A 26792-nucleotide genomic window follows, 5' to 3' on the forward strand; every position below is an offset into this window, starting at 1 on the left:
GTTTCCCTCTCTCCCACACTTACACCTGCACACATGTCAGGTGGACAAATACAAGTGTGGCAACTCTACATGTCTGACCGAAAGGAAGACATTTTGGGTGAGTTGCCTGTGCATCGATCCACTTTAAGAGCAGGCCTTAAGCAACGGCTGTCTCTCCCACTGACCTACTTCAACTATCATCCAAAACAAGATTCGCAGAAAGAGGAGAGAGAATTATAATACAGAGAGGCAGAGAGAGACAATAACTAGTCAGTGTTAATTCTCTTTCTAATCTCCTCTTTTTATCTTTCACCATGATGTTTTCTCAGGGGAGTTGCACAGCAAAAAAAAAAGGGGGGGAACAAAACGACTTCAAAAGAGGCTTTTAAACATGTTGAGACAGACTGACTAATGGGCAGAACTCAACAGCCAGAGAATAGGAGGGATGAATGATGTAATGTTGCGCTCTTCCTCCTTGACTTGTAGTTGATTAATTTCCCCATTTAATATTCTGTTGGTCTTTGCCTCATTTCCTAGCTGTTAACTTTGAATTCTTTTTTCTTTTTTAAATTGCTATATGCAAATGAAATACACTAAAAAATTAGCCAAATTATATCAAACTTGGATTAAACCAATTATCAAATGGGATTACATGGTATCCTTGGTATCACATGGAATATGCATCATGGCAGATGTATATTGTTATACATCATAGCTTTCATTTCATGTATGGTGTACTGGAGACAAGAGACTTCTGTTCCAAGAGTTTGGTCTTTAAGGAAGTGCTTCCTCTCAGGCAACAGGAGTACCACCTTAAAACAGAGGTTGTCATGTCAAGGATAAACTCGGCAAGGTCTCGTCGTTTTGTAAAGCTGGATTGCTCCTCACAAATTAACTACACGTCGGTACTATGATGGTTATGGAGATACTGCGTGGAGACTCCAAGAACTGTAACTGTTCAGCTGGCCTGCTTGTGCTGTGTTTCTATGAGTTCTATGAGATGACAACATTAAGCAAGAAGAAGTAAAAATAATAAAATAAAATAAAATAATCTGCTTCTTCTCGGTAACACACAACTCGTAAAGCTATTTCCACTCAAAACTTTCTGCCAAGCACGGATGTACCTTGCCTAAGTACAAGTAGTTACTACTCAAACCTGCATTAAGTGGTGTTTTGGGGTCAGTAGAAATAAGCTGTGACCACAGCATTGACATATTATCACCTTTGAATTTGACAAACAGCAAAAAGGTGCATATTTACACACCCAGCAGTTACAGAGCAACATTACCAGTCGTGTTCCTGTCAAATATAACTAATATTCACTGGCCTATTGCTGTTAAATGTTCCAGTGTGTTCAGTAGTTAGTTGCTGACTGCATCCGTGTGCTGTTTGGTGCATGTAGTGTACAGTGGGTTTTTGGGGCCTCTTCTCTGAAAACAGCTACAGTTATGGATCGGACAGCTAAACAACGAGCTTTGGTGAATTTGTTATGAAGCTGAGTGGAGCTGCAAATTTGGGTGATAATTCTCTGTAGATTCTTCACTGCGACCCCTTTCAAATTGTCACATGGTTTCCACAATGTCATTTGATATATCATTATTCTAAAATATTGGTTATAGCCACTTCAAGTACTTAAGTGTAGTTCAGGGGATGCGGCATGCTCTCTACATCTCTGTCTTTCTTCTTGTTTTCTTTGTAATTCACCACTAGCTAACCCAGAAAGCCTGACTTTTAAACCCATGGTCTTATGATGCCACAACAAAGCAAAACACAACAAATCTTAGTTCTGCCCCAATTTAGGTTCTGCCTCCTTTGAAGGACCTGACCCACACGGGTGGGTCCATTAGAGGACTGAAAGCTGAGCTGAACCTGCACCTCCTGTAAGATGGTCTCTCCACAAAGACTGCATTCAGGTGCCTGCAGGAAGTTGTCCTTGCCAATTATCAGAAATGTTTGTTGAATTCATTTTTGCCAATGTAATGCATGATAGAGGACACACCATTGTGCAGTCTTTATTTGCTTAACAGTCCTCTTTGTATATTGTTCTTTCTGGATTGCCAGGGTTGTGTGAAAATTCAGTTAAGGTGCAAAAAAAATGCTTACTATAATGGTATTGTTTTTCAAAATTAAGGCCTTATTCTGCAAATAATATTCCTTTGTTGCCAAAAAACAATAGCGCAAATTAAAAATACTTTGATTCTTTGTTCTGTAACTCCAAATTGAGTTTAGCTGCATTCTGTTTGATTATCCTTGAGATGTGTTTTACGCTTGACTAAAGTCTGGCAATGAGGAATAGCAAAGGTTTTGATACTGTAGGTATGAGTGTCAGAAAACCAAACCCAAAACCTAACCTTTTCATTTTTTCTAAAGTAACAGTGCAGTATATGGTTGATGATACTTGTGATGATGATGATGATGCTTGCGTAGGCACTGTAGTGATGTCTGCAAATCTGTTATGGTTGCCAGGGCTTAGATTGATGTAGCTGTAGAGGTTGTTGTAAGTCAAATAACAGAGATACCAACTCTTAAATTGACATATTTCTTCTAGTCATGATAAAAATGTTAAGTTAAGTGCTCTTAGAAACAAATACCACAGCTTCTGTATAGACTGAAAAGCAAATGGCTTCAGTCCAACTTGGTCTAATCAGTTGTGAGACAAAAATCAGGACAGAAAATGAATCCTTTGGATGACAGCTTAATCACTTTAAAAATACTATACGTTAAGTGGTTCTCTCCTCTCTGATGTGAGGATTTACAACTTCTCTTTTTCATATTGATTGTAAATTGATTCTGTTTGGACTTTTGACAGTTGTTCAGACTAAATATCTAATTTGAAGACAACCCTTTAGGCTCTGGGAAACGTGTGGGCATTTAGTTTGTTTGACATTTTAAACCAAAAACTCAAATTGACAGATTAATTGATACTTTAAATATTTGTTAGTTGCAGCCCTAAACCTTACTGGGTTGTGTGTGTCTGAGAGAGACTGTAGGAGTGAGTCAGTAAGTTTTTTGCATTATTTGCCAGTTGTAAGAAGTTTGGTTAAGGAGCATCACTTTCTCTTTGGCTGTCTGTCTCTTTCCTTGGCTTTGGCTTTCCTTGTCTCTGCTGCGTTCTCCATCACTGTTCCTCCATCTCATCAGTCTTTGTAACGTCCTCTCACTGCCTGCTTTACATTGATCTGTTCTTCTAACTTCAAGGTGGAGAAGCCAATACTTCATCCACAATTGGCTTGCTCCACTGCTGCTCTTAAGCAAACTCATTTGGCCTCATTAGGGAACGAGTTCTCTGGACTAGAGAAGGAAGACAAGAAAAAAATCCTTTTTACACAGATCCTTATTTACAAACACTGACCACACACTGGAGCTGCTCTTCTATTCAAAATGACAACTCTTATTTCAGTTTATGTTTACAGTGAGATGATATTTTATAATTGCATTTACATGAAAATACAAGACACCCCCAAATTTCAATTTAATTGAGGTTTGGGAGGTTTGTTAGCTGTATCGCACCGCCTTCCAATCAACAACTGCTGGTTAAAATCCACCACCAGCAGTGTCTTAACTCTGGGTGAATCTGTCTTCATATGGCAGCCATTTCATTAAAATGCTTGAGTCTAATCTCCAAAGTCTTTCTTTCAATATCAGTTAATGTTGTATATATTATTGATCTCTCCTAATTCAACTATTAAACTAAGAGTATATATGAATTTATATAACAAGTTGGTTATTGTGCAGTTCCAGCAAGGACTTTTCTGTTTCTTCAACTCTAGATTATTCTGTCCATCACCATTCTCTCATACTACATTTGTGTCATGTAATTAAATTCCCTAAAATGCCAATGGCAGTAATTTACTGCACTACTGACTGACAAAATAGAGCCTCATACTTTCACTTACTTAAATCTAAGTATAATGCTGTATGTGTGTGTGTGTTTTGTTCATTATTCACCCTGTTACAAATTGGTAATACAATGGCGTGTGTGTGTGTGTGTGTGTGTGTGTGTGTGTGTGTGTGTGTGTGTGTGTGTGTTTGTGTGTGTAAAAGAATAAGAGACAGAAATGGGTCGGTAATTATAATTAGAAGGAGATAAAAAAGTACAGTATATGTATAGTATCTATACATTACCGTGAGTGCAGTCTGCCAGTCCCTGGGTGATAAGCTGTTAATAATGTGCTGGTAAGAATGAAACTTCTGGCCTTTTTTAAAGTCAGAGAGCCTGTAATTATACATGATGAATAGTTCTGTACCATACTTTAATTGTGAATGTTTGCATGATCATGACTTGAGATTACAAGTGCTTTATGGTAAGAAGTCCAATAAGTCCACTATACACAGGTCATCCAGTTATATTATACTTTATACATATTATATTCCTAGGAGGTTATCTAGTGTTGAGCATTACTGTTTCTAGAACTGAGTGAAAATGCATCATCTACTATCGATCCAGCACTCTACTCTGATGCTTTAGTAATTTAGCTTCCCATTGAATTTGGCCATTTTGCTTTCTATTCCTAAAACAGTGTGGAAGCAAAATTGATTTATTGGACAAAATGGACCCGCCGCACTTATGGAGCTAATTAAATTTGTCCCAAGCTTTCATTTGAAGTTCAACTTCGATGAGCCTGACAGCCAAATTTACATAGTTGACCAATAGCAAACTGTCTTGACAGCGCTGACCAAAAGTGAACAGAGAGAACCAAAGCGTTTAAAATGTAGGAATTTATTTTAGTAGTTTCACACCATTCAGTTTAATATAATCTCTCAAAAAACTGAGGTTTCTTCCTCGTTTGCAATGGTGCCACCCGTATCCATTTTGCTACAGACATAACTAACTACAACAATGACAGCCACTGCCCAACCTGCAAGTAGTCACTAATTCACTAACCTTCCAGCAGAATTTTGCCGTGTCACTTTTTGGTGTGAACGGACACTAACTCATGGGCAAATATTACTTTTCACTGGTAAATCTGGGTTTTCTACCCTGCAATAATACCTTGTAGAATCATTAGAAAATATCAGAGAATTGTCAGAACAGACCATGCTGCTGCTGGCAACATCCTGGAAAAAAACAAAAACAACCAAACAAAAAAAAAAAAATGATGGACAGCTTTGTCCCCAGTAATATTAACATGGGTGAAAAGCTTGAAGTCAGCTAGCACAATGTGTGTACAGCCCTGTCAATTAAGCTGGGTCATCACATGAAGAGCAAAGAGGAACACCTCTCAGATCTATTTAGACTCTCAATAAACTGAAAGACTGAGACAAACTGAGGAGCAAATTTAAGAGATGCAAATGCATTTGCACTTTATTCATGATATTCTTACATTTTGACAGAAAAAAAAAACTAAGTCACATGAATGTGGTTACTGTTTTGCACAATGTTTTACTTAGGCCTTCAGACACAATCTGATCAAAAAGGTGTGTTCGTACAAAAAGTATCAAAACCAGTAATGTCAGAGGCCAAGAGGTCAGGGGTTTGGTTTATGTGATAATAACAATTAAGTGTGAGAGCAAAACAGTGGTTGTGAATGAGATAATTTTATGCAGAAGAAGTGTGGTAAGACGTAAAATACTTGTATTTTTCCTTTACATAATTATTGCAAACCTGGATACAATTATTTAATACATTCTTTATGTTAGATGAACTGGTAGAGATGCTGCTTAAAATACTGTGAAGTTCTGATTTTCATATGAAAATTTTGTATTTTTTACAATCCCATTTCTGGCTTGACCACATCAGTGGGGCCAGCCCTATAAACGGAAATGTCTGTGACTGACTGGCTGACTGACTGATAAAATTACATTATTGGTCAGCAGAATGCTGTGTGACAGCAGTGCAGAAGTTGTTGGTTGTTGCTCTTTCAAAATGAATTGGCGCAAACAGTTTCTATTACGTCATCAGGGGTTGTTTACAGGCATTGTTGCCAGCTTAGCACCTTTGTCACTCGATTTACCGACTTTTCACACCCCTTTAGCGACTTTTCTTAACACAAAGAACCTAGCGACAAACTTTAGCTATTTTGTGGACAAGACTTCTACTTTCCATAGAAGAGAGCTTCTAACTTTCTCTCTGAGCGATCATTTTAAAGGTAAATATAGCACAGTTGTGTTTTGGACTTACTTAATGGGCTGCGTTTCTGTCACAATTTCAAACTTGTTCCATTGTCTGACAACAGAAACAGAAAAACATGTAAAAGAGAAGAGTTTTATTGGGAATTCAGCTGGTTTAAAAAACTTTATATGTGAGCTCAGAGAGTAGGAGAGAATCAAACAGGTAAAGGGGGTCTAGCCATTTACTAGGTTTTGATCCAGTCTTGTTTTAACTTCCAGAAAAGAAAGGGGTAAATTTGAGAACTTGACAGCATTATTGGGCACTATAACAAAATCAGTGAGTCTATAGCGTTAGGAACCATTAGTAGTTTAATACAACAAAAAATGAACACAGGACTGCAAAATTAGCTCATCTTTCGAGAGTTGGCTATTAGTTTGGGGGGCTGTTTATGTCAGATGAACATCACTGTACATATTCTCATTTTGCTTATGCATCAAGGCAACTCCATACTCATCAAAGTATCTTACTCAAGATCAAGCACCACAAATGATCAATATGTGCTGGCACCAAAAAAATGTCTTAGATTTCCTGGCTGCAGTAAGAGACAAACCAGTTGGAAACCCAAACATACCTTCAGAAAGCTATGAGTTCCTAGCTATGTACATGTTTTTTCTACAGTCTGTGGTAGCAAAAAAACAAATCAAGCTTTTTGAAAGTACATTACTCATTCCCCTACCAAAAGAACTCTCAGTATAGTTCATGTTGTGAGAACAAAATCTGAACCAAGTGATAAGAAACAACCCCAAAATACCACAGACATCAGGGAGAAGATACAGGTGTTTGTTTGAGAGTCATCAAGTACTCATGATATAAAAGTGTGAAGTGAAAAATAAAGTTCATGCTCTTTCTTCGTGGGCTGTAGTAAACACTAGAAAAAGATAATTATGACAGAATACACAGAAATCCATTGTATTTGGCTTAAATTAGCCTGAGATAAAACTTCATGTGAGACCATGGGGAATTTGTTTTATTTTTCTTTCTTTATTTTTGTTTTTGTAAGTAGTCAGTGTGAACCTGAGTACACAAAAAAAAATTAACAAAGTGAACTTCTTTACAGAAGAAGAGAGACTATTTGTTGTTATTTTAGCTCATTATTTTGTGATCATGATTTAATTATCTAATAATTGTGAAGTAAACTGTATTTTTGTTATGAATTCTGAATTATCTCATCTTCTAGAGGGGACAAATTATGTTTTTGATGCTCAGAGGAATGGCTGCAATGGCTGGAGTGACTACTCCTGGACAATGAAATTATCGGTGAAATCATTTTAAAAATTTACCACATTTAAGTACTGGCCACAAGATAAAAAATTGTTATTTCAACTTGAATCTCAAGATAATGATAATATTTATATATTTTGAGAAACAAGATTTTTCAGTTTTGATCTTGAGATACCAGTCTTAACATGGCTGCACTGAAGTTACATCTGTTTCTGCCAAAACAACCCATACATGTGACCTCCGCTTTTTTGTTTTATGTGTGTTTCTCACCTGTTTGTACGACACATAGATAGGTCTACTGAAGATGATCCACTCCACCACCTTACTGCAGGGCGGAGTAGTCAGAGAGCCAGTGTAGCGATAGTAACTTCCCAACGAGGATGGCAGCAGGTCCTTTAGTATAAACGGCTCCAGGAAAGTCTCTTTTTCTATATGAAAAAGGGCATGACAAAGTGTTCAGATCAATACAACATGATATACACAACACTCCTTATTTCACTGCAGACTCCAGGCTTTCTGGAGCAGACCCAAGTGCTACTATTTCACAGCCTTTAGGTTGATGTTATCTATTTAATATGCAGTATGCCTGCTTAGTTCATTGTCTTCCTATTGAAAGACATAATTGCGCTGAACACCTATAATTATACCTTTCTTGGTATTGGATGACATATACAATACTAGAAGGGCACGCTGAGAATGCAGACCTCCGCTAGGGCCAGTGTCAAACAACACACACCAGACTTCAGAGAAAAATTTCAAAATCGTAGTTAATGATCCAGATCTGGCCCAAAATTTAATTGGTTCTCCCCTCGCCCATGCCCCATCCCTCCATCAAGTTCGCTGCAAATCGGTTCAGTACCTTTTGAGTAATCTTGTTGACAAACACACCAACAAACAAACCAACAATGTGTGCTCCGAACAAAAATCACCAGTGATATGAAACACAGTGTGGTCTGTAATGAAATGATAAATAGGGCTTCAAGCAAGAAACTCTCTGTTTACTCTGTTTACTTTTTAAACTAAAAATGTTCTCAGTAGAGCGCAGTCATCTGCCAAGGCCAATGTCAATAAACATATAACAGACTTCGGACGAAAAAATTCAAATTCATAGTTAATTATCCACATCTGCCCCAAAATTGAATGGGTTCTTCCCTTCCCTCATGCCCCATCCCACCTCCAAGATCAGTGCAAATCGATTGAGTAATCCCACTGACAACTATCAAAAAAACCAACAAACAAACCGACCGCATAACCTCCTTGGCAGAGGTAATTATACTTTAAGAGTCAAAACATTCCAGATCCCCCAGAAATGAGCACGTCAAACTATTAAAGTATTCTGACAAAGACATTTACAGTATAACTGTTTTCTCTGAGATGCTGCCATTGAGCTCCCACTGACCTCAGAAGAGATGTTAATTTGAACTTTAAGGTGGACATTAGTAGCAGTTTGAGCAAGATAATGTGTTAGCATTGTGTTTCCTGACCGAAGCTGTTTTGTTGCATTATACTAAAAGTTTGGGTATTTTCAAATGTAATATTTTCTTTTTTCTCTCTGAGTGTGCCAATCATCTGCATCTGTGGGTGTCATGTGTTACAAGTAGATACTCAAGAGCCAGTGAGAGGAGGGAAAGAGACAGAGAGTAGACAATATGTCTGGCAGCCTGGCAAGCTAACGGACAGTACTGAAAAATTAAAAAGCAAAATTATAGCTTTGGGGTCAAGTTAAGTCATTGTTTTATTAAGTGGAAAATCACAAATCACAAAATTGCGTCAAGGTGTCTTGAATTGAGTTCAAGTCTCAGATTTGGCACTAGTTGGTTTCAGATGGAATGGGCTTAAATATGCAGGTAGAGATGAACTTTGGGTTTCTGTTTTATGTCTGTGCAGACCTTACTGATTGTTATATCATTCTTGTTGTCATGCTAAATTTGATAATAAGTTGCAAGCTAACTCATTAGAATTATCTTGCAAACCTGAAGTAAACAAAACAAAACAAAACAAAAAACAAAGTAAAGCAAAACAAAGCAAACAAACAACCAAAAAAACCCACACCAAAAAGCAAAACACAAAAAACTAAGAAAAGATTTATTGGTTAAGATAACAAGACTGAAAGTCTTGCCAGCAACCGATGAAGGCTACTATGATCATTACATCATAAGTGTTAACTGGAACAAACAATCTACTGATGATTTGCTTTCTACCATGTTACAACCTTACCAAGGAAAAGACTAAAAAAAATAAAATAAAATAGAAGACTGGGGAGCACTAAAGGAAACATGATTCGATGGGAAGCATGAAACTGCTCAGGCATTTAATATGTGATCTGCCTATTATATTTTAAATAATTCTTTACAATTAGCAGTTTTGGCCTGACGCTGGTGTCAAGGGAAATCTCATTTGGTTAGTATTCATCTCCTGGTGATCATCAATATCCACAGCAAATTTAATGGCATTGTGGCCATACGTTTCTAGGTACAGTGTCGTGAGCATGGACCAACACACTGATCAGCTGACTACCTGCACTGTGCTTACTATTTCTCATTAGCTGAGATACACTGAATAATTCCATTTGCCCAGAATAACTTTAGGTCTCTCGGGTGTGGTCGGTGCTGGGACATCATCTTTAAACCTGCATTTATTCATATTTTTGTCCGCTTCCATGCAGTGAAGCTAGAAACACAACATGTGACATTTTAGGCAAATATGTTAGCAAGTGTCTGTTTACACATCCAAAAGACAGGGAGCAACTTTAGCATTCATGTGGGGTTGTGTTTCTGTCCAACTGACAAATTAAGTCCAAATAATTCCCTCACGTTCTAGTGTTTTTTCCTGAGAAAAACATCTGAATGTATTCAGAAATATCTGAAAAATATCTAAATGTTCCACTGTGTTGGCCAACTAATTGCTCACTTTGTGAGTTTAATGTTTGGTGCTGAGCAAGTAGAGTACCGTGGCTTTATCAGAGGTTTTTAAGCTGAAAAGGGACCATTTTCCCATTACACAGTCATTTGATCCATCGTTAATATAAAAAATATTGATTGGTGCAGCTTTTAAATTAAGACTTACTATCAGCTATTGGCAGTTTTTCAGAAAATAAGTAGTGCAGTAATTCTTCAAAGTCCTGTAATAATAGCAAATGAATCAAAAAATACTTGGATAATTTTCACCATCAACACCTCATCAGTCCTCTGTCTTGGTACATTTGTGGAAAAAGAGCTTTGTAGATGAGGAAAGGAAGAAGAGGAGAGGAAGGATAATGTGTGACAGGAGGAGTTGTCATCAGAGGACAGAAGAAGGAAGAAGTGAATTGTGAAGCACAGGGAAAGGTGGGGAAAGAGGGGTTGAAAAAAGAAAAATAAGAAACCAACAACGAAGGGGACAGGGATGATGGTAAGAGATGAGTAGGGGAGGAGGAGAAGGCATTTGATCCAATGAAAACATATGAGGATGGAGGATGACAGGAATGGAAATAAAGGGTGAGAGAGTGTGTACAAGTGTCTGGGATGTGGGGCTGATGCGTGCAGCAGGGTGGGTCATTTGACAGGGATGCGACAGGCAGAAGGGAAGATGCACTGTCTTTTTGTGTCTTTTTCGGTGACACATAGAACTCTCCCTCACCACCTTCTCCCTCTTCCTCTTCACCCATCCACTGACAAGCCCTGTCTCCTGCTGCCTCCCCCAAGTTCAGGGATATATTTTCAGCTCCGCTGACTCCGCGCAACAGAGTGAGCTGGGGAAGGAGGAAGAGTCAGAGACAGGGAAGGGGGTGTTAACAGCAATGTGGTGGGGGTTGGTGGGGTGTACTTGGGGAATGGAGAATGATGGGACAGATCTTATTCCTGATTTATGCATTTGAATTAGTACTCTCAAGAACTGAACACTTTGGCATTTCTTGCTTCAAAGACAAAACCCCGGAAACCTATTTACACATGAGACACAACCTTTCTTGCTCTTGTATATGCTCTACACCATATGAAAGCAAACAGTGCTTTCAGGAGGAAAAGGATGAAGATTTAGTAGGGTGGTGGGTTGTGGGTCCTTTTTTCTCTCACCAGAACCAGCGATTAGCAGCAGTGACAGTGCAGAAGGGCCCAGGAAAGTCTAACATTAGTTGGAGCAGCATGAGGCTGTTATCACACTGGAAGTATTTTGAGCTCCAAGCCTCCGAGCCTCCAGCGGGGCGCCAGAACAGCTGTCTACTCATCTAATCGTCCCTTAGTGTCCTCACTTAGTAATTCAAGTCCATTCCACAGTGAGCGAAAAGCACACATGCTTAGCACAAAGTCATATTTTGGAAGGCACCCAAGGACTCTGAGTGTGTTGACTGATATTTCGTGCCAATATTGATCTAAAACTCTGTCATAACTGCTTGCCCTGATCCAATTTGTTACAGTGATCCGAAGCACCTTGAAACCTTTGTGACAAAACCTTTAGAGACTCTAGGTACATATCAAACTGGTCAAATCACATGATATCTGTAGGTGAACCTTGATTCTGTCATTGTGTTTGGAAGATTTTTTTTCAGTTTTGGTTATTCAGTGCCACTCTTGATGACTGCAGTGCACATGTTTTCTGATCTTGCACGCCATCAGTTGGATTTTACTGCCTTCTAAAATGCAAAGAATTGCTACAAAACAGATTCATATGAGAGTTATCTCATTTCCCACTTACATGGTCAATATGTAAGTATTTTAATTAAGAATATCAACAGAATGTGAAGAAATATGTTTCCACATTACGTCAAATATGTCTATGTATTGTGCTGCAGAAATATCTACTGCAGTTAGCATGCTAACCAGCTAGTCCTGACCTGTCCCATCTCATAATACGACTCTGTACCTCTAGAGGTAATAGTGAGTCACAGTAGCGTCCAGTCTGCCCTCAGTCCAAAATGAGAGGGTGAAGAGGTAGTAACTGTGAGTAGGCTATAAACCTGTGTTGCAGCCGTCCTCTCTCAGCAACATTCCTCCAATCTTTCCTCAAGCTCGGCTATTGACACTGCTTCTATAGCTGTTCTCCCTCGCGTTCCTGAACCTCTCGTGGCTTGTCCTCTGCTCCCGCCACAACTACATGACTGGGCGGACTGGGTATGAAATCGTCGCCATCAGTCTAACAATAACGGAAGAAAACAAACTACCCATTACATAATCAGATTGCAAGGTAAGGTTAGGCAACCTATAAAAAACTGTCCTAGGTCGAGGTTAGATTTATTCAAGCTAATGTTAGCTCAGCGTGAGGGTGAGGGTTGACTCTTGGGTGTGAGTGGCCAGCGAGTCCAGTCAGTGCATTTCTTTTTTCTTATGATAGGGGCTCCCCTATCCTGAGAAATTCCTACACATTGCCCATTTAAGGTTAAGGTCTGGTTAAACTTAACCAACTTAAAGTACTTGGTTAAGTTTCGACACCCCCCAAAAAATAAATAAATAAATAAATAAATAAAATAAGTAAAAAAATAACTCAAGGTCTACTTTCAAGCCGTTTTCCAGAGCTTCAAAAACAATGACACTAGAGACTACATTTTGGAACCAGTAACATTGCCAACGGTCTATGTTAGTTTCTTTTAACCATGATCACCATCCCACCATCCCAGCATCCCACCATCACCATGTCAAATGTACACCAAGTACTGAAACAGCTGCCATAACTTAAGGCACAGTTACATTAGTGTTCTGTTCAATGGAAGTGCTCCACACTAAGCCCCGATTATGATGTCAAAAAAGTGATATCACAGTTTCTATTTTGGGGATAAATATAGATTGAGCAGTACCATCACAATCTGTAAACAATGTGTGAAAGTGATGCTGTGGTAACAGCAAACACTTGTTTGAATTTGTCTATGGTGTGGGCTTCAAATGAAATGCATGAAAAGCAGAGTGAATCGTGCTAGGATTCATACAAGTCATACTAACACACTGATTTGGATGAGTTTGGACTGGTCTTCAGTCAGCCAGTCAATGTACCATCTTTGGTCACACTTAATAAAAATGGTCAAATTTTGAAGAGTTTCAAGGAAGAAAGGGACAGATGTAGTTTTCTGACAATCAGAGTGTTAAATTACAATTGAAAGAAATGAAGGGAGAAACAAAAGAGGAAGGTCTGTTGTGAGAACATTTTCAGGTTGTTCAGTACAATCACATAAAATATAGCACTTCTGAGCAGCATCTGTCCCATTGCAATAACACTTAATCAATGATGATTTCGTTGATGCCCTGAGAAACGTTCTTAACAAATAGCCTTCTGAATCCCTAAACATTAAGAAAGAAGTTTGTTTCATACATAAACTGAGTGAGGCAGAAGTATAAAAATACAGTACCTACTTATACCTCCCACCCTGCTAATTTTTTGGTGTTCTTGTTGCATTTATACTCACTTGACAAGCAGATATGGAGAGAAAACAATGTTTTGTGATTTATTTCGAATTAGTAGATGATTTCCAAATTCGCTAGTTCTGAAAGGTTAGAAAGTGTTGTTTCTCTCTCACTAGTGCAAACACTCCCATTTGATAATGAGCTGTCAAGCACCACAAATTGTATGGTCTGTGGGAAAGCTTCAAACTTAAGACAAGCACTGAGTACTGCATTTGAACCTTTATTTTTACATGTTTATAAAATCGCTTTAGCAGAGAGTGCCTAGCCTGCTTAGCCAGTTTGATGACAACACCTACTAAATAAAAAAAGTGTGAAAGATATTATTAAAACAACATGTAGTTTTCCTATTTGACCTTATTTGGGGGGGATTATCCTTTCATGCATGGCTGAAAATGATTAATATTCTATATCAAATAGCCCCTGTTAGCAGCCTAAAATAAGCACTGGTGTCAGAATGAATTAGATGATTCATTTGCCTCTGGGTTATCATGAGCACCGTTAAGCATCTATGATGAAAGAATGTAAATACAGTAGTCATAACTGCTGTTTGCTTACTTTCTGAACTCTTGAACAGTGCTGCAGTATGGAGAAAGTGGGTCTTGGAAAAGTCTTAGAGGGTCATCGACGCAGGTTTTTTTTAAAAGCTGAGATATTTCAGTTCAAAATCCTAGACTGTTTGAGGGTAAGTTCAAGAATAAAACAGCCTGGGACTCACTTATCTGCACTGCAGTTAGATTGCTTCATTTGCACATGAAATGAGGTGGCATTTAATGCATGGATGAGAACTTTGTATTTTTCAGTGATAACTGGATTTTTACTCCAAAACATGGAGCTAGTTACTCCCTCTCCAGTCTTATCAGTGGTGGTAAATGTTGAGATTTATTGTGTTGATTTATTAGGATTTTATGTCATGTTATTTGTTTATTTTTGTTGTTGTTTTCCTATTGTGAAGCCTTTGACAATAATGTCTGAATTAATTTGGGTGGTTTATGGGCATGAACATTATTTCTATACCATATTAGCCATGGCATCAGTTTTGCAGAATGAGTAACCTTCTTTCATGAATTTGTCCTGTTTGACCTTATTACTTTATAAAACATTACAAAGTAAATGAGCATGTTTTGATGTACAAACTAGTTATGTCAGTATGTGTGAAATGGAAAGCCCAGATATTGATGCATTTTAAATGTCTTCTCTTATGTACTGTATTTCTGTGCCTGAATTGTTAGATTACATTCCAAAAACAGCCCAAGGAAGTCTATTCTGATGCAGTGTACAGACTGCAGAGATGCTAACCTTGCTAACCTGATGTGTGTCTAGGGGCTCATATCTTGTTGGTTACCCCAGGTAAAACATTGAATTAAAGGAGCTTTTTGATTGTCAGTCAAAATGGATTTTAATCACTGCTAATAATAATAATAACTAATACATTATTCGGTGTATTTCTTTTGTTTGTGAGCTTAATGATAAACTTAAAAGACAAGGTTGACATTGGGAAATATGCTTATTTACTTTTTGGAGTTAGATGCTAAGTTTCAGCCACAGGTCGGTGTGTAAAGTATGGGGCTAGAGCTGGGAGGCAAAAAGCTTAGCTTTGTATAAAATTGGAAACAGGGAGAAACATCTGGCTGTTCAGTTCGAAAATATTTCAATCTGTATACAAACAGAAAGGTAAAAACAGTAACTTACAGCTTTCTGAAGAGTGACATGCTGGAACCAATTCTTGGGGCTGATGGCCACGACACTATGTTCTCCTTTCTAAAGACCAAACCATGGATTCTTTGATATTAATTAATCAAAATGTTTGATCCCTCTCAACTGAAGCACATTCAATGTCTGACCTGAGATGGAAAGGGAAAGTCTTCATGTGCCTACTAAGAAACTGTATGTCTGGGATTCTGTTAAAGTGTCTGAAATCCAGTCCAGTGAACTGTAGAAGAGGGACATGAGTATGCAAAGTTTAACACTACATGTCGACAGATTTTAGAGGATGATGGTCCAAGAAATCTGGAGAAGTTTGGAGTATGTACAGTGCACAGAGAGACGAAGATTCATGTTTTTGGTTTGTTGCCATTGTTTAAGCTCCGCATATAGCTATGTATTTACACATCCCTCTGTGTCAGCACTGGGTCATTTCCTCTGTTTATCCACTCAAGTGTCAGTGCTTCCACTCTTCTTGTGTCACAGTGCTGAAATGAAGCCCTTCGTCTTCCCCGGCACAAATTACAAGTCCATTAATTCACTATCTTACTCACCGCACGTAGTCTCCGCTGACTTGGCACTCTGCAACCCTGAATGGCAATTAATTTTTAAAGGGTGTACATGGCTCATGGTGGTTTCCCCAGATTTGAGGTACTGGGTCGACCCTGTGGCACTTGCATAGGCATTAGAAGAAGAGAAATTTTGTGTTCATTTCCCTCTTTCTCCCTTCGTCTGTACTACTATACAAATACCATTCTTTTACTGATGGGGGCTTAATCACAAAGCGCTCTCTTTCACATCCAATCTGATGTAGCTCCACTGCACAGTGCTCGCATCTTAAGCTTCTTTTTCATCATCTACTCAATAGGATTTCAAGAAATTTGGGGCAGAGACATTATTTATCTATTTATTTATCACTCCTCCATTTTTTTCTCATGGTGTTTTTGGAAGATTTTACTTAAAGCCTCTATCTTGATTTATGGGATATTCGAGCAGTTTTGGAATGACGGAAGTTAATTACGCCAAGATTTGTTTAAACCATCATTATGGACTAGCATGTAGACTTTTAGAGATATGTATATACAAGCTTTGTTTTGGTCAGTACATCTTTTATTCGGACTTTCTGGTGCAGTGTACTACATCTTAAAAACACCTCATCTCCAGCTGTGCTGTGCATTATGTCAATGTGAGGATAACTCCTGGCCTGCTGCTTTGGAAGAGCTTGGAAGAGATGGTAAAACTCTCCTAAGAATGTATCTTATGTGCCCTCACTCTGTCTCAGAACATCCTCTCCTTCAATAACAAGATTAACTTACTACTGTCATTATTTAATTTTCTTTATCTCAACAACTACAGGCCAGATTGCAGTGAAATTTGGTATCAACATTAATGTTCATCGAGGAGGAACTCTGTATTTTGGACATTCCATGAGATTTCGTCTAGGAAGTACACACAATTATATAACGGGTGGATTGCCAAACAATTTCCTGAGGATTTGCTGTGGATGATAAGGATGTTGATAACGATTAAGTGCAAGTGATAATTAAGATGCCAATGATATTGCTAATCTATATTGATGTAAAGTTGTTTATAAGGACGATTGTCATGATTTTACATTCCACCACAAAATAATGATGGAAAGAAGGAAAAAATTATCTGACTATTCCATAAAGTACAAGGAGAAGCATAATTTTTCAGTCACATCACAAAAAGTACAAAACAGTATATTTACCTCAGAAAAAGCTTATACTGTATGTCTTGGTTTGATAGGCAGGACAAACATTGTATTTTGTTGTTTAGTTCATACTACTCGTTGACATAATTAATACAATAATACATGAATTAATATATTATATATGTTATTGTTTTTTGTGCATGTTACATTGTACAGTACAGAATTCACTATAACCAACATTAAAATTATTAGCATGAGAAGGCTGTCACTTTGCTCGTCCTCCTCCTCACTGCCACCTCTTGTCTTTCCCATCATCCCACCGCATCATTATCAGTCTTTGCATCTGTCTCCAAGCCCCTGCAAACCCTGCGTAGACAATGCTCTCCTCTATTTGCTGCCGAAGCCTTTCATGAATCTGCTATATAAATTAGATTCAGCTTTTTTACTGGCCTGATTTCACAGGGATGGCATGGACCTACTCGCTGGCTAACTAGTCAAAGGACATTTGTTCCGGTTAGGTTTCATGTAAAATGTAACAAGGCATGAGGTACAAAGAAAGTGGAGTCAGACCTGTGGTGCATGTCCTCCAGACAAGCCCGGCAACAAGATAAGAGAGCACTGTAAAAAATTTAACCACCCACTGCTCCATAGAGTAGCACTGGTGGAGACAGAGAAAATTAGCTAACTACCTTCCCTATGGGAGAGATGGGAGTGTGGCCTTGATTGAACTTGAGTGGTCTTTGTGTTAGATGAATTATGGAGGCAGAGGAGTTTTTCAAGACAGCTGAGCAGGAGATGAAGTGCAAGTATCATGTGGTGGGTTTTTATCAAAGTTTTATTTGTGTATGCCAAAGTACTCAAAATTCACTCTGAAGTGTTCTGTTGTTGCAAGGCAAGCTGGGCCCTTTTTTTGGGGGGGGGGCAAGACAGAACATTGCTTCAGGATAAATGCTCTGATCATGACAGGGATGAACATCAGGTCCGTGTGCATGAGAAAGCTGTTTTTGACTGAGGGCATACAGTGCCAACCAAAAACAACTCCTAATTGGTTATGTGAAGAAAAAATAAAGAAATATCCCAGAAGTCCTAATTTACTATGCGAATATACCTAATGTGAAGCTTGAAATGATGCACTAAGGGCCCAATTACACTGGAGTTTTCTTTGCATCGTTTCCCTATAGTGCAGAGATAATATCAAATCCAAATTACATCCTCAAATAGTGACCATCAGTCAGCTCTCCATATTTATCCTAGACTGTGCAAATTCACTTCCTCCAAAGGCCTGCCCATGTGGTGGATTTGGCCCTCACTTTTCCTGCTGCAGTGATGGTGACTGGTCAAGATCAGCAGATTGATGTCCCATATAAAGCCTAAAGACTGTCATTGATGATATCTGTTATTTAAAGGGAAAAGTGACAGCCTCTGTACCCCTTATTGACTGTTGTTTCTGATAACGAGAAAGTGTATTTTGTAAACCTGAGGCCCTCATAAAAGCCCCACTGGGACTGGACCAGAGTTAGCGTAAAGGATAATAACATTTATTTTACGACTTTTTTTATGTTTATAGTTTTGTCCATAATTTCTATGAGTCATGATAACATTGTACTAACAAAATTCAACTTCTGCTCACTGTCAACAATTGTATTAATTTAATTGAATTGGCACATTTTGCTTCAGGACCTTCTTCAGACATTTTCACATAACAAGAGAAAAAAAATCCTCTTAAATATACAGTATGAGGACAACAAGTCCTGACGAAGCCTGACAGAGGTCGCTGGACCAAATAATAGCTATTATCCTAAGTGTGGATGGTTTGCAGAACCCCCTTCTTAAAATTTGATTTGTGACTAATTCTCTAACACAGACTGTTTGTATACAGGTATGCAATGATAAATTCTCTTGTAAAACTTAGTCAAAAAGTAATTGCTAAGATTTGGGAGGATGGTGACTTTACCAAAGCAAAGAAAAAAAAAATACAGGTTATCAAACAGGCTATAAACACACCAACAGTTTTACAAGATTATCAGAAAACAACTGTGTGTAAAGGGGAAATTGAAACTGAGTGCACCTTAAATGTCAGTAATAATCCATCATTGCACAGAAAAACTAACTATGGTAAGGGCAGTCTAATATGATATCATACACCCCTAAAGTGGATCATATATTTCCAGTCCCTAGTGTGAGCCACCTCAAAAGCACCACAGCATCATGTGAGTGACAGCGGGGCACAGAACAGATGGAGACATTATATAAGTTGTTAACTAGCCATCTAGGTAATGTAGTAGTGTGCATTACTAGCACGGACACAAAATACCATTGGAGTCTCTTGTGATTTATACTGGATTGTGCAGAGTGTCTTGCTAGCAGATTATTCGGCTAAATCGAATGTTCCAAATGTTCTTAACATTATAATGTGTCAGCTATCTGGTTACTGTGAGCTAAATTAGTTAACGCTAGCTAGCAAACTAGTTTGTTGCCTGCTAGGAGCTTCATACGGGTGACACATAAACGAAAAACCCCAAATAGATGAGTGGAGAATCATAGCAAATGCAGATGTCTCCACACAGGGCACGAGGGGTCACTGAATGGTCTGATGAGTATGAAAAGGACTTGAATCATATGCTATGGCCTTCACAGTCAACTGATCTTAACTGAATGCCTATAGGCAGCGCTCTCCACCACCATCATCGGAACACCACATGAGGGAATATCTTTTGGTAGGATGGTGTAGAGTTCCAGAGACTTGCAGAATCAATGGCAATGTGCACTGAAGCTGTTCTGGCGGCACGTGGTGTCTCAACACCATCTCCTAGTCTAATCAGTCTGTCAGGGAGCGCTTCTAATGAGCCTTCTGTTAAAAAAAAATCTGTATAATTATATACAGTACAGTATGTTTCCCTTAAACATTTGTCTGGATTGCTGATGCCTTTTAACAGTAACAATACTTACCATGTCAGTAATGCACAATAAGTTTAGCTACGAGTTTGAAACATCTTTGGCCATACACACAAAATGGCTTTCAAAATGGTTTCTTCCCTGGTGAAAACTTACTCCACCCTGAATTTACAGTGTGCATGCTTAGTACAAATGTACAAAATCTATAAAACTATCTACATGATATACTGTAGTGGCAGGGAATTTTGTACATTAACTGATGGAATTCTCTCCACTCTTGAAAAATCTGTTGTTGTTATACAACCACAATTGTGTTGTTCTCATGTGTGCCTTGGGAACATGAACATATCAAAATTTCTTCTGAAGGCACGAGGAGCTGGAGAGCCACCTGAATCAGGAACAGAGGAGACAGTGCCAGAAACCCTTCCAAGCTGTTTGATGATGGAGCCATGGTAAGGATGGGGGGAGAAGAACCAATGGCTATATTCAAAGGATGGAAACCTCAAGTCCAAAGCATGCAGAAATGCAAAGACATTGGTGTGGTTTGACAGGAATGCCTTCTCTTATTTATGGATAAATACAGAGGTGAGCGGTACTTGTAAAAAAACTCTTGCAAAAAAATGTTATAAACAAAGAGACTGCTTCTCACAAGACTCCTACAATTTTAGCAAGCTGCTGTGGAAAACCAGACCATCCGGCAATGACCAGGTACAGCTCCTGGCCCCCCTTCAGAAGTCTAGCCAACGGAAAAGTGTGAGGAGCTTGTCCAGTCTGGGGAGAATGAGGTGCACAAGATGGCAAAACTCCTTGGTGAACCAACAAGACAAGCTTTGGAGGAGTTCAGGGATTATAAACTCAGCGGGACGAAGGAAGGAAAGGCTCTGAACCTATATTTGATTCCAAGCAGGACCCCTTGGCTAACTCCACTGAATGCGAAATGGGATTGTCGGCAGTCATTGACACAGACAGAAGGTTTTTAACAGAATTCACTCAAAGAGTCTGACTTCTGTTCTGTTTGTTGGTATTAATGGACTGCCCCTGGACATGGTTTACCCCTCTCCATTTGTCATCTTCTGGATAAAAGCTGCACACATTCACCATCATGGGTGGGAGGAAACTGTGCAAAGTGCAGAAGGGCTGGCTGAGGTGGAATATACGCTACAACATTAAAACCAGTATACACCATTATCTGCTATTATATACATCATATATAAAGGTAGGGTGTGGTGATTAATAAATTCATTCTTAGCCAGTCACATCACTGGTCTCATCATTCTGAAACAGCTGTGCCAGTCACAGTGAGGCATTACAACAGCTCAACAAATGTAAAGAGGTTCTGTAGGAATTTATACTTTTGTCTGGATGCTGCAGAGCGGCATGACCTGAACACACAGCAGCTAAAATCTGCAGCCAAAGGCAAATGATGTGGGTTTTTATTTAACTTGTACAATGATGATAGAAATAAATAATAGAAAATGTTGACAATATTACGACCCTACTTTAAGTCAAAAATGCTCACACCATACCGTAAAATGTGAAACAACAGCATTTGCACCATAATGCGTTTCAATGAAACATGGAATTCTACTTTTGCTCAGAAGAAAGTAGGAAAGGAGGCAGTGACACATAATTTATGAGCAGGTTTAATTTGACATCTCCCACTTTAACAACAGAATACCAGAGTCATAACAGACCAGTGTGATGTGGGTGGTATTGTATATGGTTACACAGTAGCAGCCTGGCGTCATTTGCATGTGATTTAATAATAGTAAACATAGTGAAGAGCTGTGCATACTGCTACTGGTCTCTGACGCGTTACTTCTCAAATCAGGCTGCAGATTTATCAGCATACTGTATTTTGTAGGGAAAAAAAACCCAATTCAAACCCAGTAAACAGACATTTATAATGAATCTTTCTTTAAATATTAAGGCATTGTTACTTTTTATTTCATTAACTAAAATAATAGAAAAAAAAAATTAAACAGTAATTGGTGCATGTGTAATAGTTTGGGGACCTACTAAGTCAGTATTGGCATATATCACAGTTTGAAAATGCTTTTTCTAGCCAGCTAAATCTTTCTTTATTTTGATTTAGGAACTTTCAGCTATTCATCTTGCAGTTCACTTCAAGTTCTGAGATATTTTTTGACAATTCACATGGAAATTTATGTTGATGTTTAACTCTTATCAGAAATGACTTTACAACTGTTTCCCATTACCATAGTGTTGAGCCCCCTTTCCTTAGGAGCTCTGGGTACGAAAATAATTAAAAAAAACTTTAACATTCCCCTTACAATTCCACCACAGCTCCGAGTGATAATGCCTTAGTTAATGTGCTAATTTACCATGCTAATTCAACACCCCTCCTGAGTACAGTTAGGAAATTACCTAAACTAATTTACACTTCAGATATTATGCCCCATTAGTTTGTAAAGCTGATCTGCATGTGGATGTGGACTTGTTTTCAATATATCATAGATCAGGACAGGAATATTGTTCTGCTGTACAAATTTAGCTATGTGCTAGATTCTTTATTTAGCTACAGTATTTCTACACCATTCAGCCATAACATTAAAACCGGTAAGTGGTTTCAATGTTGTGGCCTATAGGTGTTTATAGCTAACTGGGCACTGGGACTACCACTCACCATGATGGACCACACCCTTCAAGCCATGGATTATTGGTTGGACAGCAGGATTGTCCTTCCCTCCCACCTGAGAAACACAAAAAGAAAGAGCTGCTGTAAGATACAGTGATCATCAAATCAGCAGTATTAATAAGTAAGCCCAAATGTCAAAGTTACTCGGATTAGTAACCATAATGTAACTACTGAATTTCAAATTATAATCCTTTACACCATTCATTCCTGAAAAAAGTAATCACATAACTGTAATGTGTTACTGGCCAACACTGATTGTTTACTTTCTGTTTGTTAGTACTACCAACTGTATTTTGTACCCTCTGCTGCTGCAGTGATTCTTATACAGTATGATGCATATATCCAGTTTTAATAATAGTACAGCACCCTACAGTACCTAAGAAAAAAAGAGAAAAAAGACAGATTGATCCTAAATCAGAAGAAAGAATAGGGTGATAAAAGTGACAAAGGGGGAGGAAAAAAAGCACAGAAGAGATACTGAGAAAACAAGTGCAGTGTAATTAGGAGAAACAAACAGCAGCAATCAACAAGCTATCAAACGCCCTCTCTGTCTGAGCTCAAAGAGTGCGGGATGTCATAGTAACACAATCATTTTCATTGACTTCAATTAGAGCGTCATCGTTTCATGAAGGCTGGATATTAATTAAAGCACAAAAAATAACACCTAAATGGCAAAGCACGATTGCCTTCCAAATTGCCTTCCAAGAAAATCAACCCGTTTTGTTGCTTATGTATGAGGACATGTTACTCTAAATCAAGTCAGAGTGACGTGGTCTCTAGAAAGAAATCTATCAAACTACAAATGGTGGACATATTTCATGGACACACATGCCTGTTTTTACATGAGAATAATTTGTATTCAAATGCATGTGAGGAACATCTCCTTGGAAGAGCCTTTGGAAAGGCAGCTGTTTGAATAACACACTGTTAAAATGGCAGAAAATCACTGTCAATAAGCACACCGTAGGATGACAGGCAAGTGCACAGTTAGCAGAGACAGCAGGGGACAGTATTGTTGTTCACTTGCTTTTTACATGTTAAACACTAACTAGAGAAAAAATAGAAAAAAAGTCAATTTCCCTGTTTTGTGTTGAAGAGTGATTTTACATTTGCAGGTGCATCGATTTTTTCCATTTGTAACTGGCTTCCACTGTCACTGTTTGGCTGTCAGCAGGTTTCATTGGGGAGTTTTTTCTACTGAAGCTTACACAAAGAACTGTCAACAGCAAGTTCTGGATTATTCAGTGTAACCAGGACAGTGGTTTCAGGAAGGATATTGCTGTTGAGTTTTTAAAATTTCATTTTTCAATGCTTTAAGGTTTGAAACAAATATATTCCATTCACACCCGTTATACTTTCACATGATTCCTAACCCTAAGAGCCAATCACTACAGCTATGGCTAACCACAGAATGTAAGTACTAATTATGATGTTAGGATTGTGGGCCATTGAGATATAAAAAACATTTCACGTGTGACTTTTTCTCTGTTCACTGTAACAGCTATACAAAACCACAAAAGCCATGCTCACCTGACAAGCAAGTGTCAATCATAGGATCAAATCCTAAAAAATGTTGCTTCAGGCCTGGCATTAACATTAAAAAGAGGACAGGGTATTCTGTTGCCAGGCTGTATGACCACCCACACTGTATTCATGTAGAGAGAAATAAAATCACACACCTGTTTTGACAAGCATTATATGCCACTGGTGTACTTTGGACTTCTGACAAATATTACCACATATTTACTGCCAAAGTTAATACTACCTCTGTGACTACTGCTGAAACTACTAGGCCTGCTAGCTACATCTACTGCTACTACTGCAACAACTACTAAAATCTATTGCTATTGCTAATACTAACACTGTGAAGGCTGCTACGACTACTGCTACTAGCTGCCTCTACTACTATACTTTTATGTTTTATATAATAAGTTAGGTACATTAAGTATGTAAGTGATTACGCCTCTGTACAGCACCACAATGAATTTGAAAAGGAAGCCATCAAGATATGATGGAACCCATGGACATCACCAAATGCTGTGCATGCTTAGTACAAATGTACAAAATCTATAAAACTATCTACATGATATACTGTAGTGGCAGGAGGTTCCTCCCTTGAGATGCTTTGCCAGGCCTTTACTGCAGCTTTACCACAGTCACCTTCAGTAGCTGCTTGTTTGTGGGTCTTTCTGCCTTAAGTTTTGTCTTCAGGAAGTGAAAAGCATGTTCAATAAGGTTAAGATCAGGTGACTGACTTGGCCATTGAAGAATATTCCCTTCCTTTGCCTTGAGAAGCTCTTGGGTTGCTTTCGTAGTATGTTTTGGATCATTATCCATCTATACTGTGAAGCACCATCCTATCAGTTTTGCAGCATTTGGCTGAATCTATGCAGATAGTATAGAACTATACACTTCAGAATTCATCCTGCTACTTCTATTAGCAGTCACATCATCAATGAACACCAGTGACCCACTTCCATTGGCAGCCATACGTCCCCAAGCCATAACACTACCTCCACCATGTTTGATAGATGATGTGGTATGCTTTGGCTCATGAACCATTCCTTTCCTTCTCCATACTCTTCTCTTCCCATCATTCTGGTACAAGTTCATCTTGGTTTCATCTGTCCAAAGAACTGGGCAGGCTTTTTTAAAGGGTTTCTGGTGAAGTCTAATCTGGTTTTTCTGTTCTTGAGTTTTGCCAGTGGTTTATACCTTGTAGTAAACCCTCTGTATTTACAATCATGAAGGTGTCTCTTGATTGTAGACTTGTAGACAATGATACACCTGCTTCCTTGAGAATGTTCTTGACTTGGCTTGATGTTGTCAAGGGGTTTTTCTTCACCAAGGAAAGAAATCTGCGATCATCCACTTTAGTTGTCTTCCGTGGTCTTCCAGGCCTTTTAGTGTTGCTGAACTCGCCAGTGCTGTTCTTTTTAAGAATTTACCAAATTGTTGATTTGGCCACTCCTAAAGTGCCATCTCCGCCATCTGTATGATAGGTTAGTCTTATTTTTTATCCTAATGATGGTCTCCTTCATTTGCATCGACATGTCTTTGGACCGCATGTTGAGAGTTCCCATGAACGTCTACCAAATTCAACACTTGGAATCAAGTCCAGACTTTTTATCTTCCTAATTTGTCATGAAATAACGCAGGAACAGGCCATACCTGGACATGAAACTGAGTGTCAGTCAGTTGTCCAATTACTCGTGAACCTCTGAAAATGAGGGACTATGTATAAAAATGGTTGTAATTCCTAAATGGTTAATGTGATCATTTTGTTAAACCCCTTGAATTAAAGCTGAAAGTCTACATTTCAATCACATCTTGATGGCTTTGTTTCAGATCCATTGTTGTGGTGTACAGAGGCAAAATTATGAGAAGTGTGTTACTGTCCAAATACGTATGTACCTAACTGTACTTATAAATACTGAAATTGCTACTGCTATTATTTTTATGACAAATACTGCTACTCCACTACAACAACACCTGCTAGTAGCTACATACAACTACAACAACAAAAATTACTACTAATAATTATCCTCATCATTGTCATGATAAACATTACAAACTTCAAGTGAAAAATATGCAATAATTAATCAAACTGCAGCACAGGTAAAAAGGTAACTTTTTTTAGGTAAAAGTAAAAGGTCAAATGGTCAGAGTATTCAGTTTTTTAGGTTTTTTTTTAGATGTCAGCGTAAATGTGTTTTACAGAACAAGAGACAGTTTCATTGTTTATAAAACAAACTAACTCAAACTTTCACAAAACCCCAGCCATCATCCATATCCAACATGTTGCATGAACAGCTAAGAGACTGCCAAGACTGCTGTCATGCCTCTCCTCCCTCCCTTGATTCTCAACAATCTCGTCTCTACTGGATTTGGAGACACACACTTAACCTAGGGGTTTAACAAACACACACATTGTCCAGTTAGATTTTAAAACACACATTGTTTTGCTGGTTGGATTTAATGATTAAGTTTGGTGTGAAGGATTACTGGGATTTGTACTTACACTGCCTGCCTGCTTACACCACGGCAAAAGCGAATAGAACAAAACACAGTCTGTTTAATTTCTGTGCTTTCATCGAGCACATGAACAAATCCTATTCCAAAGCAACCCATTTTTGTGGATGATATGTTGAACGATTTTATATAATTCCTTTAATTGAGGGG

General features: G+C 38.4%; 1 protein-coding gene across 1 annotated transcript in view; it reads right to left on the reverse strand.

Annotated features, from left to right (window-relative positions):
* Positions 1-26792, reverse strand: part of LOC120807313 (receptor-type tyrosine-protein phosphatase gamma-like) — a 207253-nt gene that overhangs the window by 118679 nt on the left and 61782 nt on the right. Inside the window, exons 5-6 of the mRNA XM_040159103.1 lie at positions 22599-22665; positions 7583-7740 (exon numbers count right to left, since the gene is read on the reverse strand). Coding sequence (XP_040015037.1) covers positions 7583-7740; positions 22599-22665 — 225 coding nt within the window. The remainder of the gene's footprint in view (positions 1-7582; positions 7741-22598; positions 22666-26792) is intronic.

Source organism: Xiphias gladius, chromosome 21 (genome assembly GCF_016859285.1).
Source record: "Xiphias gladius isolate SHS-SW01 ecotype Sanya breed wild chromosome 21, ASM1685928v1, whole genome shotgun sequence".
Taxonomy (NCBI): domain Eukaryota; kingdom Metazoa; phylum Chordata; class Actinopteri; order Istiophoriformes; family Xiphiidae; genus Xiphias; species Xiphias gladius.